General features: G+C 42.3%; 2 protein-coding genes across 4 annotated transcripts; one reads left to right on the top strand and one right to left on the bottom strand.

Annotated features, from left to right (window-relative positions):
• Window positions 1-53: 53 nt before the first annotated feature.
• On the bottom strand, window positions 54-10,607 carry fkbp1b (FKBP prolyl isomerase 1B). The gene is made up of 4 exons (XM_067571577.1): window positions 10,320-10,607; window positions 9,596-9,643; window positions 2,439-2,551; window positions 54-878 (listed from the first exon to the last, which is right to left on the bottom strand). Exons 1-4 carry the CDS (start codon window positions 10,354-10,356, stop codon window positions 750-752), a joined length of 327 nt encoding a protein of 108 aa, XP_067427678.1. The 5' UTR covers window positions 10,357-10,607; the 3' UTR covers window positions 54-749.
• Window positions 10,608-10,739: 132 nt separating this feature from the next.
• wdcp (WD repeat and coiled coil containing) lies at window positions 10,740-15,775 on the top strand. Of its 3 annotated transcripts, none has more exons than XM_067571574.1 (5): window positions 10,740-10,955; window positions 11,184-11,354; window positions 11,569-13,507; window positions 13,859-13,979; window positions 14,817-15,775. In XM_067571574.1, exons 3-5 carry the CDS (start codon window positions 11,588-11,590, stop codon window positions 15,008-15,010), a joined length of 2,235 nt encoding a protein of 744 aa, XP_067427675.1. In that variant the 5' UTR covers window positions 10,740-10,955; window positions 11,184-11,354; window positions 11,569-11,587; the 3' UTR covers window positions 15,011-15,775. The 3 variants fall into 3 exon arrangements, with proteins under 3 accessions (XP_067427675.1, XP_067427676.1, XP_067427674.1); XM_067571575.1 differs by having other exon boundaries at window positions 11,237-11,354; XM_067571573.1 differs by lacking the exon at window positions 11,184-11,354.
• The last annotated feature ends 63 nt before the right edge of the window (window positions 15,776-15,838 follow it).

A 15,838-nucleotide genomic window follows, 5' to 3' on the forward strand; every position in this document is an offset into this window, starting at 1 on the left:
CAATTTAGCATTAACCCTTGTATCACTCAACCACAAATTAAACACAGGACACATTTTTCTCAACACAGTACATGCCATTTTTATTCAAGAGTTGGTCAATAAACGGTCATAGTAGCAATGGCTCTTACAGAGTATCTGTACAGTATTGGATTGGGTTGATTGGATCGGGTACACTTGCAGTAAATGTTTATGAGGGATATAAAATATACTAAACATAGCAACATCATTCAGAGCATTCAGCAGGACAAACCTTTCTCAAAGTGGCAATGCAGACAGTGGTATAATGCCCAGTTAAGATACAGAGCAGAAGTATTGTACTTTCAACATGTACCCTTCCTCTGTTGCTGAAACTGTAAGGCAGTATATATTTTTTTTGATTGCAATGTAGTACGGCTTTTTCATCAGATGACTGATTTCTTCTCGGTTTCAACAAAATTTACAACTTTAATTGAAATTAAACAAAAAAAGCGTTTCAGTAAACTGACTAACAAACAGAAACCAAAATGTAGTGCATGTGGAAAGAGTCTCGCATGATGTGAAAAATTGTCTTGCAGTATCTATTATTACAAGATGGCAACAAAGCAGCAGTAGATACGTTTAAATATTGAACTGAAGAAGACTGTAGAAATCAAAGAGAAGAAGAGCAGGTGCATGGTGGGAGGCAGCAGCCGGGTATGGTCTCCCTGTGGAAACAGGTTATGGCGAACGCAGCCTCTTTAACCTTTAACCTTTGTATTTCACTGCAGGCATCACTCCAGCTTGAGCAGTTCCACATCAAATATAAGTGTGGCGTTCGGGGGGATGACCCCGGGGTGGCCTGTCGCTCCATAAGCCATATCTGGTGTGCAGGTGATTTTAGCCCTCTGGCCCAGGCTCATCTGAAAGCACAGGAGAAAAAGAAAAACAAAAATGAGTATGTTGATGAGGTGTTTCTCACACAAGCCCCTATTCAACAAAGGTACACCCGCATAGGGTTGGTTTTTTTACTTATTTTGGCTGATCACTCAAGACATCTTGTCAAGACTGTGCAGGCATGTTCAGGACGTGTTTGACTGACATCTTATTCTATTCAAGTGTCCCAGTAAGCCATAACAGTGACAGTGAGCCGACATGTACAATAACAGGTCCCTGAAACCCGAAGCAGCCAAATGAAATTCAGCCATCATTCATTTTTTTATTTACACCTGTACTTTTTTTTCCTTCTGTGACATGTCAACACATCTTCCATGAAAAAAGCCAATTGTTGTTTTTAGGTGACCTCATAAAAGTCCCTGTGTGGCACCACCAAAGATCAAGCTGAGTAGAAGACTGATTGTGCTAATTACTAATTGAAATCAACTGTGTGGGTGTTTTCATTTTACAACTTGCAAATTACATCATAGCATGATTTCCTGTTTTTGAGGCAGCAATTGGTTTCTGTTCATTGAGATGTCTCACTATATAATAGTAAACAGTGTCTTTATTTAGTCTTCTTAACCGTAAAATCATTTAATGTCAATGCAATTTCAAGTGCAGATTGATTTGGCGGCGATTCTGGTGAGTTCAGAAAAACCTTCATACAGAAATGCATTTACAGTTACAATTTGAAATTTTGCTGCATTTTTGTCATCAGAAAAGTCAAACACAGATGACAGATGATAAGCAAACACTGACATCATGAAAAGGGTCATTTAAGTCTGATAGCTTCCTACATTACAGTGACACTCCAACCAAAACCTTGTTTGACTACCCAACACTTAGCTCATGTAGGCTTCAAGGGTGGTGTAAAAAGTGTTTTGAGTGGAGTGTGACTTTATATCAACCAAGAATACTAATACACGCTGTTCAAAACAATATATCCTATACTACTCTATTACACGACAATACGACTTTGACAATAGTACCTAACTGGTTGGTATGATCCCTTTAAAGAGGGTATCAACCGAAATAATGCAGTACCAGATAGTATTGAAACTTCTCCAGTCAAACGATACCTGCATTCAATCCTTTTTGTAGCCATATCTAGAAAAAAATGTCCATTTGTATGGTTTTGCTCGCAGCCAATCACCGCAAGCGTTCTTCAGTTTAATGCGATGTGTGATTGGCCCACCACCACAGCAGCTACAACCCATACAGTGAGGTTGAGCGATGGTGAGGTTGAGTGCAGTGCATTTGAAAGAGTTGGCAGTTGGCACCAAAACGTTCGAAAGTATGGTTTATACTACACGCCTGTCAAATGAAGTAGGAAAAAAAGGTATCAAATAAAGTACTCTATTGGTGTCGGTATCACTTTAAGGGTGCGGGCATTGGTACTGGTATCATCATTTTTTAAACAATACCCAGCCCTACACTTAAATAAACAAACTACCAGCTGAGGCAACATGGGCTGAATTAAAAACAATAGAAGTTATTCGATGCAACGAGGCAAAAGGGTCAAAGAAGAACTGTCTTCCTCTTACCTGTGCTACTCCTTCTTCCCAACCTTTAATGACCTCCATTCGTCCGATCTTGAACTTGAAGGGCTTGTTCCTGTCTCGAGAGGAGTCAAACTTTTTCCCATTCTGCAACATACCTGCCAAAGACAAATGGCATATTTTTTATGGCTGTTTTTTAACTTTTGTATAGTTACCGTTGCTTGTATTTGTACTGTACCTAATCTGAACCCTGCATTGCCATATCAATGTGTGCCCTTCCTTCAGTTCTAATGTTTTGAAGTGAGGCATTTTAAGATTAAAAGGAAGGAGGAAACATTGGATCCGATTGGAGGAGTTATTCTGCTGGGGGTTCTTATCAGGATCTTGGGTCTGTTTCAATTATCCAAATGAACAAAGGGAATGTGAATCAGGAAGCATTGGCCTGGTTTGGTGGATTATTTTTAAAGTTAACTAGGCCATTGCTTGCCAGTATCTAGACCACAGGGAGAAAAGGATAACAAAAGGCGGTGCAGTGCAGGACTGTTCTCCTTCAGAACACTGACCGACCATTCAGGCATGATAATAACATTGGGGATAAACACCAAAGGCATAGAGACGCTGGCCCCACTTCATCAGTGATTTTAACATGCCCTCCTTGACTTCTGTAGTGGCAATTTCCTATTAAATAAGAGACTCAGAAAAAAAGAACGTCTTTCTGTGTTATTTATTCAAATCATTCGCAAGTGGGCTTCAACCTGTAACATAATACGCCTCAGGCTGAGAGCAACAGCCTCTCTGTTTGGTCTAGGTTTTATACAGCAGTCTACACAATAACACATACAAACACAGTAAACAGCATATACGTTTCTTATCATATCTCGACATCTCCCATTTTACATGGTTCTTAACCCAGATCTTCCGATAAGAAAGAAGACTCAGAGAATCATCATCACCGTCATAGTAAACAAAACCCAAGCACATCTAACTGTGAAGGTGAAAAGCGAGTTATGTGCTGTGTTTTCCCATCACAACTTCCCTTTGTCACTTTCGCTTGAGGGAATTCAGTGACTGGCAATTTATTGTGGGAAATTAATGAATGAATCTGATTGTGTTAGTCCACTGTGGGCACTGTTCCAAGGATTTTATGAATTAATCTGATTAAATACCTTGATTTGTCTGCACTAGCCAAGAGCAGATATTCCATTCTGGTTATTTTATCTATAAAAGGAAAATGTACTAATACTCATAATATAGTACCTCTATCATATAATTAATCCATATCCCCCACCCCCAGTATTAATGATTCACCTTTTTAAACGCTAGTTCACAGTCTTGCAGGAAGTCAAACTCAAAAATATTCCACAACATCCACTGGTATTTTGGAGGTTGCTCTGTAATAGTCCTTTGATTTATCTTTTCTCTGTCGTAATACAGCAAGTGTGAATACTTGGCATTTAAAGTTGTGTGTTAACTAAAGTTTACTAATGGTGTCGGGCTCATCTAGTCAGATGAATACTGGTACTGTACTGCTTCTCCCATTTCATTCTCCCCTAAACTTAGTAGGACCTTCATTTCCAAGAATCACTGTAGCCCAGATATCAGTGGTCTGGGCTCGGTCCAACCATGGAGTCATCAAGTGCACACACCAAGGCGAATACCACCTGCTACAGGGCATCCGGGTAGCGGAGAGGGGAAAAGTTTTCTTGCATCAACTGCAGAAAAGTGGGTTCAGTTTTCTGGCAGCAGTAGCTGCAAATTGCAAGGAAATATCGATGGGTAATGTTCATGAGTGGGAAGCCAGTGAGGGATCATATCTTGGGCGTTGCACTAATAACTCCTAGTGGTTGGCTGGAGGGACTGCCAAGCAACAGGGACTGTGATTCACACTGGAAAATTTCCAAAACCAGTTTGGAGAAAGAAAGCTACGTGTTTCCTGTGGAAAAAAATAGCAATGTCCTATAAAGAGAGAGATGGATTCCAATATTTCACTGACTGACTGCATGAAATAAACATTGCACAGTCTACAATGCAAGGTAAGACAATATAATGTATGCTGTCTTCAGTTTTTTCTACATAAAGACAGCTAGGCTAAATGTGGACTGTGTCTTGCAGGAAAGCAAAAACCATCCAAAACTAGTCCTGAACCCTGCTAGTATCACTTCTCTGTTATCACTCTCTGGATAAGCATGGGTGGGGTCTGAAAAAAGAAAGCTAGACCCGTCCCTTCCTGACGCTGGCTCCTAGATTCTCTCCTCATTTGAAGCTTTTACTTGGTAGTGCTTTGGCTGGATCTGCAAAAAAAAAAAAGCTGTAGTGCAGAGGGGTGGGGATATTTTTACTCCGTTTACTGTATCCTGTCTCGCCCTCGTCTAGGATGGCTGCCAGCACAACAACCCCCTCGGCCCAAGTGTGGATGAAATGGGATGCGTGTAAAGCTATCTGTCTATGACAAACTTGTATGTGTTACCGCGGTTCACAGCTGCTCAATGGAAAGAATAAAATCTTGCTCATGCTTCACTAATATATAGAGTGCAACAAACGGGGAGTAGGTGAGATCCTGGGTCCACCGGGATTCGCTTGGTAATTATTTATGTGCCATGTAGCCACTGTCGTATTTCTCTCATAGTCCTGTCCCATCTTTCCTTCAGCTGTGTCAAACACACAGACGACTCAATATTCCATTACGTGCTGTTCTTTTGGTGTGATGATGATAATGACGTGACGCTCTTCGACAAATTTATATCCGTACTCAGGTTGTGGATAACATGTACATGAAAAACCAGGGCACCTGGGAGCCATATTTCAGCAACAGATACCAAAAGCTCAAACTGATTTAGGATTAAAAGCCGCATGTCAACTCTATTCTTGCTTTCTCCAGCTCTTAAGATGTAAGGACTGAACACTTCCCACAGCATTCAATCACAACATTATCCCCTTGGAAGGCCACTTTGGCATCTCCTGACATACAACCCTGTGTTTCACTCTACAGTATCTATTTCTGTGCCACACACCAAGTGCCATTAGGTTTCAACTTCAGCACGTTTCATGGTGAAGTCTGGAGCTCAAACATGGTAAGGAATGACGTCCACATTTAGGCGTGACAACGCATCCAGTGAGCCTGTTGCTTCTGAAGCTCATGCGTCTTGTCACTGGAGGTGCTGTTTATCATCATAGCCGAGTTTCATAACTGTCAATCATGGAAACCAGCGTGCTGCTAGTCGTTTTCTTCATATTGACTGATATGAGATCTGCTTCCATTTCCTTCCTCTGGTGAAAGCCTGACACACGGAGTATGTGATTGCAGGGTTGCTGGCTCAGACCGGCTCACGAATAGGGCAAGAAAAAACCCCTTAAACCCCCTGACATCTCTTCAAATCCACGATCTGTCCCTGAATGAGGCAATTTACTAGGGCTACAACTAATCAATTCATCTTAATGTCAGAAAATCGTTTTTAAAAATGCCTATCACAAATTCCCTGCACCAAAGGTTAAGCCTAAATTACTCAAGGCTGACATACTATCTTTTTCCAGAGTTTTGAAATGCATCTCACAGCCTTCCCTCGTCTGAGCAAACTCCATCTGCTAAGGACGGAACCGTGCTTTGAGTTTTTGATTGAAAAACGATTAATTGATCAGCAAAAAAAGTTGCTTTTGAAGCTGTTCAGCGGCCAGTCTGTAACAGGATGTGAAAGTAAGCACAGCAAGGCCGGTGAAAAATAATCAAGACAGCAAAATAATAACACATCTCAGGCCAGATTGACCCACAACAGGCGGCTCGTCTGTGTGACGCTGCTCGGAGATGCGCCCCTGATAGAGCTCCTGCTCTTCCAACACGCTGCCAGTCAGGCATGTCAGAAACAAGAATGTGCGTGAAAGAGCGAGCAGCTTTTCTAATTATTTTGTCCTGCCAGTTACATGAAGCCAGAGCTCTGCCTCGTGGCATCCTAATTTGGGAAACCACAACTCTCACCAGAGTCAAAAGAGGGTCACTCACGCACACACACACACACATACACATACACACACACATGTGAGCGAGTGTCTGTGTGCTCTGGCATGTGTGTATGTGTGTGTGTGCGTGTGTGTCTGCATGGTTAGAATCCCAGAGGTGAAAGTGAAGACCAAAAAGGCATTGCAATGAGTGCGTGTATGTGTGTGTATGTGTGTATATATGTGTGTGTGTGTGTGTGTGTGTGTGTGTGTGTGTGTTTGAGAGAGAGAGAGAGACTTACTGTGGGAGTGAGTCTGCCTAATGTTAAATGCTGGAAACAGAGTGGCTTCAAATCCCATTACGCTCTAGAAAATGATTCTCTCTTTACTCTTATCTTCACTCTGCTATCTGGAAAACTAATACTGAAGAAGGGTGCAGTCTGGGATTCTGTGCCAGCAGCCAGCTGGATGACTTGGACAGGCTTATGTCCCAAATCTACAGCTAACCTCTATTACCGGACCTATCTCTATATAAGATCTCGAAGTAATCTTGTCTTTGAGCTTTTAAATAAAACACTGTCTGCCTTTACTACAGTGCACTCGCCTGAAGAGTAAATATGCAATCTGAAGTCTTTGTTAGTTCAGCTTTCATACAAATTGCTGGGCAACTAACTAACTACACAAACTTAAGAGCGCTACAGGTGCAAACATGCGTTACTGTGAGGCGCATACTTTATCTAGTATGACTAATTACAGAACAAATCCTCTAATTTCTTCTTTGATAACCACATTCTTCCCCTAATCTCGTGGCTCGTGTTCACCACTGAGGTCCTATTTTCCCACGGTGTGCAGCACCGCTCATAAATACCACTGCATGTTTTCTATCTACCCCACTACAAACACATTTCCCGTGCTGATACAATGACATATTTATAGCGCATATTGTGTTCTGTGGGCAAGGTCCTTGCTTCAGCTTAACTCTGTTTTTTGCGTGCCACCGCTGCCAAAATACCAGGAGCTTATGGGTAAATCCTGTGAGTCGGAGAGAGGAAAAGAGAGATGGGGAGGACTTTGATGAAACATTTTGAAAGAGAACTCTGTCTGCAATAAGAGTACTGAGCTCGCTCTGATCAACCACAGAGGCCATTCCCAGGCTCTAGGACATCCTGGTGTTAACAGATACTCGTACACAGGACACTGCAGTCAATTTGTTCCATTCTGGGGTTGTGATAACAGAAAGCAGCAGTTAATGATGTGATAGTTACCATGGAGCAAAGGAAATAAAGGCAGGAAAACAAGGAGTGTATCCAATATAAATATCCTAGAATGGGGTGAGGTGCTGATAGATATTAGGGCTCATTACAAAAGAAATAATGGTAGCTAGAGGAAAATAGGACCACCAGGCAATTAACTATCAAACCCTCACTGGGCAGGATGGCGACGTAGCTATCTCAAAAGACCGGCTTCACGTGCTCAGATGTATCATTTCCAATTATTGCATAATTTGTTACTGCAGTGGCTGATCTCTGTGAGGATCAGGCCCGGAGGGGAAATCTGATTACTTTTTCCACAGTCCCAAAAAAAAAAAAGTTGAACACAACACAACATTTGTTATCCAGAGTTGGCTGGTGTCTGTCTGCCTATAATCACTCACGCTAAGTCAAACAGAGCTGCAGTTCTTTCATGAAAGCAAATATTATAAGCAAGTCAGTGAAGCCAAACAATCAATTCAGTCACAGATTAAGACAATCATGTGAACCCAATTTGAACGATAAGAGATGAAACTCCCAGCGGCAGGAACAAGAAGGAACTGGCTGTAGACCAGGGTGGGAAATTAACTTTTTTTTTTTTTAAAAATGTGAACATCTACCAGCCACTGACAGATAAATGTTCAAATTCATTCAATAGTAAATCATTATTTTCTGTCTGAAATCTACCAGCCACTTTCATATTTTACCAGCATTTGGCTGTTGCTTGGTGCTAAATTCCTACGCTAATACACGCACGCACACAATAAATTGCACAATAAATTCTGCATTACTCACACGCTTGAATCACACCTGTTTACTGATACAACAGAGCGTGCAAATGCATTTGTAACCATGTAATAAACCTTGTGATTCTCAGACAAACTGATGACATGTGAACTAGGTTTTGTTTACTTTCTGTCTGACCTAGTTGTCTGGACTGCCGACCCCGGGGCACAGAATAACCCAAATTTATTTCCCAAATGTCTCAGCATCTTACTGCCCCACCTCAAAATCATCGGGCGATCTGACAAGAGACAGGCAGGAAAAAGAAAGCATATGTGTGCACCGGAGTGCTGCCCAGAACAAAAGGGCAGTGAGCTGACGATATGTGGACTAAAGCAAAACTGCGTATTATTACGATGATAAAAACTGAATATGGTATGGAGAATTATGTTGTGTATCATTTGTTTAAAAGGCCGAGCTGAGATCTAGTATTTTACCTCTGACTGATGAAACTGGACGGTATGTTAATCTAGCAAAAGACGAGCAGATTTGTTCAATATGCCGTCCAACTGATATAGAAAATGAGCTCCGTTGTGCTTCCTACTGTCCTTTTCATTGTGAACCATGCAATGCTTTATTTAGTAAGATAAAAATAGATATTGATTTTGTAAATATGGATGATGCACAAAGACTGAGTTGGCTGATCATGTATGAAACATATAAATTAGCCAGTTATCTGGAGAAAGCCTAGGCGAAAAGGAAAAAAAAGCTCTACGTGAACAGTTCATTTAGGATTTTTGTTTTGTTTTTTATTTTGTACGTGTTTATTTTTTCTCCTTTTTTCACATGCTTTGAGTATACAATTCTAGAAGATGTATGTTTTTGTAAAACAGTGGTGTCTTATAATCCCAAGTGGGATGGGCCAAAATGTTTGGCATGCCACAGAAATAAAAATAAAAATAAACTAAGTATGTGTGTGGTGCAGCCTCTCAAATACCATTAGAAGCTAAGTTCTCCTTTAAAACAAAATCAAATTAATATTCTCTGGGTGTGGCAGCAGCTCCGCTCCATCTTTGAAACCCTTAAGCGACACACAGGTGCATACGTGTTTCCTAGACTGTGTGTGTGTACTGTATAGGCTGCAAACTGAGCCGTGCTATGCAACAGATATTGACAAACACATACGCATACACACACACACACACACATGCGCGCGGGGAGATATTTCCTTTCACTACATCTAGACAGGAAAGACATCTGGTCTCATGATTGCCAAAAGCAAAGAAAGAAGACAGTTACCTATGTAATGAACAACACATGTCTGACCCTTCTTTGGAAATGTTCTTCCTGTTGAGAAAAAAAAAAGAAAGAAAATGTGTGTTATTATATGTTTTTTTATATATGTTACACTTAATAACAACGGCTGGGTTAGGGCGGGTGAAGTGTTGTGTTTCTGGCATGAATATCATACCCTCCTTTTGCCTGCAGACATAATGAAGTCAGATATACTGTTAGTCTCATCCTCATTTTAGTAGTATATATTATACATATATTTCACATTTCATATTAGTGCATTTCACAGAATGAAACAAGACTTTAGGTGCTTTTTAGTGTTATCTAACTTACTGTAATTTACTGTCAAATCTCAGTTACATTATGAGTAAATTCCCAATGCAGATTAACCTTGGTAGAGTCATTTAACAGCAAGTATGGTGAGCTCTAGAAAGATGATGAATAAATAACACAGTAAGAATATACTGTGTTGAAATTATTTTTGGCTTTGCAGACAGACCCCCCCTTATTATATCCCCGAATGCATGTTTTTGGTTGCTACCTACCTAACAAGTTAATAATCTTTACCACACACACACATCTTAAGTGTGTGTATTGTAGAAATTATGCTAACATTTCAACAGTTTTTGGTCGGCTTTCAAGGGAACAAGGGAGCCCCACCACCACCACCACCACCACCAACACCACCACCCCCGCATTAAAGCATATACAAGCGAATTAATGAACTTACCATCACCGGGGGATATTGTTTCGACTTCCACGCCCATGGTTGTGCGACTTCGAAGATTAGCCCTGGAACATACAGCCTTGGACAGCCAATGTTACCCGTTTTGCGGTTACGAGTCGGGCTATATCGGGGGAAACCATGCATTCACCGACCACTACCGACCCGTAGCTCTGGCCAACCGTCGAAGCAAAGATATTTTCCTGTTTGGACCGCGACAGCGTCGAGATCCACAACTACCTCACGTACGTCGTCTTCAGCTTTTTCAGCTAATTAAATAGCCCGTGCCACACCGCTAACTGGAAAGTGAAGACATCAGCTATTGTTTATTCCGGTTTAATTTATACTCTTTGGTTGTAATATTCTTCATCATATTAAATACTTTCTTATTTTAGTTCATTTCACTTATCAAGGATTTGATGTTAACGCACACGCAGCGCCCTCGAGCGGGCAAAGTAGCAACAAAACCTAGATGTTTATAATTCAACTACATATCCCACAATGCACTTACATTTTCAGAAAGTTTTGCTTCCGGATCAGGTAGACATGAACGTTGGAGGCACATTTTAACCGGCTAAACGTGAATTAATGGTTGGAAAATCCATTCTCAGTGTTTAACAGGGATGTTTGAGGTTTAATAAGGTATGCTTAGATTTATTGTGTGTTTTTTGGCGCTAATTATTAGCTTGCTACTTTTAAAGGATAAGTTCGTGTAAACTAAAGGCATGTCATGATTTCTACTGAGTTTGCATTGGGAACTTAGGTGTCTTATTATGGCTGCTAGCGTTAACGTTATGTTTAAAACTTTCTAATTTCAGTCACACGTGTAATATACCTCCACATCAGCAGGTCCTGTTTAACCTCTTCTAGGTTATACTGTATACCACTCTGTTTGATGAGGGGACGACATATTTCCCCCACAGTGATTAGGACAGTGTCACCAGATCCACTAGAATGAATGCAGGGGTGAGACACTCCCACTCAGTAGTAAGTTAATGCCCTGAGGACCAACAGGACCCGTGTGTTGTTAAGGTCATTCAGGTAAGCAGCTATAAGTGCTCGTCACCACTGCCTCAGCTCAGGGAGGGGGGGATTAAGGCATGTACTTGGAAGGAGACACAAGAGAGGCTTTTCCTATTCTTAATCTGCATAGGTAGCAATAGCCACTCTTCTGCAAGACCCGTTCAGATCAGATACAGGTCTCTGTCATCAATGTTAACTTTTTGAGTCATATTTCTTTTTCTCTTTGCACAAGCTTCCTCATACCTGCCAGGATGGATCTTGGTAAGGCAAAGCTGCTTCGGACAGGACTCAACACTCTACACCAAGCCATCCATCCTCTGCACGGGATAGCATGGACGGACGGCAAGCAGGTCTGCCTGACATCTTTCTACTTCATGAATGGCGAGGTGAAATTTGGGGACACCAATGTTATTGGGCAGTTTGAGCATGTATTCGGGCTCTTCTGGGGCCCGCTGTGCTGCTCTGACTCCCCTGCCTTGCTGGCTGTTCAGCACAAGAAACATGTTACCGTCTGGCAACTGCAGCTCAGCGCTCTTGAGCAGAACAAGCTGCTGTGCACTCAGACTTGTGAGATGAGTGAGCCTTTTCCCTTGCTCTCCCAAGGCTGCGTTTGGCATCCTAAACTGGACATGCTGGCTGTACTGACTAAGAGGGACACTTCTGTGCTGTTTTCTGTCAGAGTGGACAACAGGAGAGTCAAAGCAGACATCAAAGGTAGCGGAATCATCCACTGTGCTTGCTGGACTAAGGACGGCACACGCCTGGTGGTAGCTATAGGCAGCGCTCTTCACTCCTACATCTGGAATGACATCCAGAAGAGCCTGGTGGCCTGCTCCTTCTGCCCCATCTTTGATGTAGGAGGTTACATCTGTGCCATCGAGGCCACGGGGGAGGCTCAAGTAGCTGTGGCTACAGAGCTGCCTCTAGATAAAATCTGCGGGTTAAATGCAGGCATAGCCTTCGACATGCCGACAGAGGCAGAGTCCCTGCAAGGCCAGGGCTCGCATGTGGTCATGTCAGATGAAGACACCCTTCATGACTCTAGAAGAAGATCGTTTGAGTCAGATAGGTCCCTCATCTCTAGCTCAGGCCCTCTAGACCTCACCCACCTCCTGGCGAGGCACCGTCGCTCAGACCCCAGCCCGCTTATTCACCTACGTCGCAGAGACACTGTGACAGGTTCGGGCCAGGACTCCTCACACCTCATCCTGGTCACCTACGATCGTAAAGTCACTACCACCCGCAAAGTCAGCATCCCTGGGGTTTTGGTCCCTGACATTGTGGCGTTCGATGCACGTGGTTCCACCGTTGCAGTGGCTTCTAACACGTGCAACATGGTGCTCGTGTACTGCATCACAGCTTCAGCCATGCCGAACATCCAGCAGATCTCTCTGCAGACGAACGAGAGGCCCAAAGGGGTCTGCTTTCTCAGTGACAAGATGCTGCTGTTGATGGTGGGCAAGCAGAAGTCCAATGACCCTGCCTTCCTCCCATCTTCCAACACAGATAAATATATACTTCGTCTTATAGCCAAAGAGTTGATGTACGATGGAGAGACTCCTATCGCACCATCCCCCACTGTTCACAACCCTGAGTCTGCTTCTAATTTCTGCGCAGGGATTAGGAGGCACTCGGAGCACCTATCTAAGGATGACAGGGAGCGTCCGGTCATAAAGGACTTGGTGTTGCCTGGAGGGGGAGTAGTTCGTTCACCAGGGAACAGACGCAGGCTGGTGGAGGAGGTTAGGAGCACCGAGCCCAGCCCCGCCGCCAGCTCTGTGGACTTCACTGACCGAGCATCGGACAGAGCCCCGTCCAGTGCCTCCTCCATCACAGTTGAGAATTTCGATATGGACCATGTCAACCGTATGGCCAGCCTGGCGGTGGCCGGCCAGGTCAGCAGAGACTCCAGCCGGTGCAGTTCTCCTCGCTTCGAGCAGTCGGACAAGCTTCACACAGAGCCCACGCTGCCTATGCATGAAAAGACACCCAGCAATGCCAAGGAGCGCGGGCTGGAGCAGCTTGTTCACAACATGGAAAGGCTTTTTACACGCTTTGCAGATGTACAGCAGTGCCTGACAGAAATCAGAGATTATACCCAAAATGGCAAGAAAGCCCTGACTGTCTACCCCAATGCCTGTGAACCCCCTTATGTCAACGTCACATGTCAGGTACAGTGGTTCTCTACATTTCCCCTGTAGATAAAAGATTGCTACTTTATATATAACAGACTGTGTAGGTATAATAACCCTAGCTGATGAGGAGGAGATTCCCTTTGCTTGTCATCAACGGATTTTACTCAAAGGGCTTAAACAACTCAATCAGCTGCAATTTTCACTCTCAGGATAAGACTGCTGTAATACCTGTTAATGTGGTACAAACACAGAAACCCAAGTATAATGTGTTTAATCAACAGATATCAGATTAAGATACTGATTATTTGAGTATAATGGCATTCAGTTTCACTCTGATTTAGTCCTGATTGCAATTGTCTCTCTTTTCTTTACTTTGTGCAAATGCAGAAGCAGTTATCAGAAAACGTGTTCATTGATGAGCGGAGGCCAGTGTTGCTGTGTGAAGGGAAGTTGTGTCTGCGAGCCCTCCAAGATCTCTTCAATTTAACCATTGTGGAAATGATGTACGGTATGTGTGGAGCCCATTAAGTTTATGCCATATTGTTACTTTTTGAGAGTAAATGACATACTCTGCATCACATTCAAGACTTAACTGCTGTCAGTTAAGTCAGTTTAGAGCCCAGAATAGCTTGGTCTCAACTATTAATCAGTATCCGAGCTGTCCTCTTAAAATCGTCTATGTTGCGTTGCCTGCAAGATTAAGCATGTTGTGACAGGGAGTGTACAGGGTTAATACATTAATATCACTTCAAGGAAACTCCTTGTAGGCCTCTTAAGAAGGTCTTCCCCGATGAGTATTTTCAGCAGGCTTGTGTGATGGGCTTTCCCCTGTGAGGTCACCCAGATGTCACCGACTCTTAGCAGTTACTCTTTTTTTAAAATTTCTAAACCTCCAAATTACCCACTCAGAATTATACATATTTTATACAATAGTACAATCTTAAAACAACACGTTCTAGCATTGTTCTTCTCTTAACGTACGTAAGCTATAATTGGAAATGATTAAAAGCCTAGGTCAGCTTACAGGGTTTTAAACAAAAGCAGCTTATTGCCGTTTAACATGGATAGTGTTTTGTTGTTATAGCAAAGGCAGTCCTAAACTGAGAATCACCGCCAACTGTGTGTCACTGACTTTCTGACTGTGCACTTTTAACTCTTTTTTTTTTTTTTTTTAATTACTTCAACAGATACAGTATGATTTAGAGACTACAGTGCATGCATTATATTAGAAGCTTACATTGGATCTCTTTGAAGCTTAATTTATTGGATAATTAAATGGAGCTCAGATGTGTAGAAGATTACGCTGAGCCAACCATCTTCTGTTTTTTGGGGGTTTTTTTTACAGGGCCATTGTGGATTGTACTTGTGGCAGACGCAGACGGCTTTGTGCCCTTGACATTCAAACCCAAAGAGGAGCTTACAGTGCGGAACGGGAAGCGGAAAACTACCCTGCGGACCCCTGGGAGTCCAGAGAGCTCCTGCCCATCCAGTCCAGCCCCTGTCCAAAGCCCAAACACAACCACAGAGGCCTCCATATAGTGCCCCTCTAACATTCACCTCAATTTATGGTCATGATGCACCCATGCAGATAACCAGAGCTAGATATCAAATGTATTTTTGTATGTACTGGAAAACGGTAGTGATTTGAAAAGGAGTTGCCTATTCAGATGTGATGTTTACATGTTGCTGCTTTGAAAGAAATTTGAGTAATGAGCCATGTTTTTCCTTTTATTTATTTTTTTTTGTTATTTGACAAAATGCAGTACAGTTGTCGTCTAAATCCTCCATTAAAGGAGGACACCAATTGTAGTGCCATGGCACCAAAGTAACAGCTTTCAGTTTGTTTTAAAGAAGTGTAAGACATATTTTCAGTTTTATCTGATTGTCGTTATACCCATTATTCTAATGTCCTGTTACAAAAACGACTAATGTCTGATGTAAATGTTTGGTTTGATTAATGGGAGCTCTGCAGAAACCCTCACAGGTATGGAAATACAGTAAGGTGTATGTAATTATGATTTTTATGCAAAATAGTCCTACTCAAATGTTAAGTATAAACTTACCCTCTTGAGGTGTTATGCATGTCTAATATGTTCAGGAGAACACAGTTGAAGCACTTTTCTTGTGCAGTTGTAATGTTAACAACTGACCACTAGAGGGGGCAACACTCAACAGAAACCTTCCTCTCATGGCAGTAAAGTGTTTTTTGTTTGGAGCTCTGTGGAAGACCAAATGAAACGTGTATCTTGTTTAAAGAAAATTCATATTTTGGTAGCCTTTTGGATATTAAATTTGCAGTGTGCACTTTTTGTGTATTATTTCCTTTAATTGCCACTTCCTCAACCAAGAAACACAACACACGCAAAT

Source organism: Thunnus thynnus, chromosome 18, assembly GCF_963924715.1.
Source record: "Thunnus thynnus chromosome 18, fThuThy2.1, whole genome shotgun sequence".
Taxonomy (NCBI): Eukaryota; Metazoa; Chordata; class Actinopteri; order Scombriformes; family Scombridae; genus Thunnus; species Thunnus thynnus.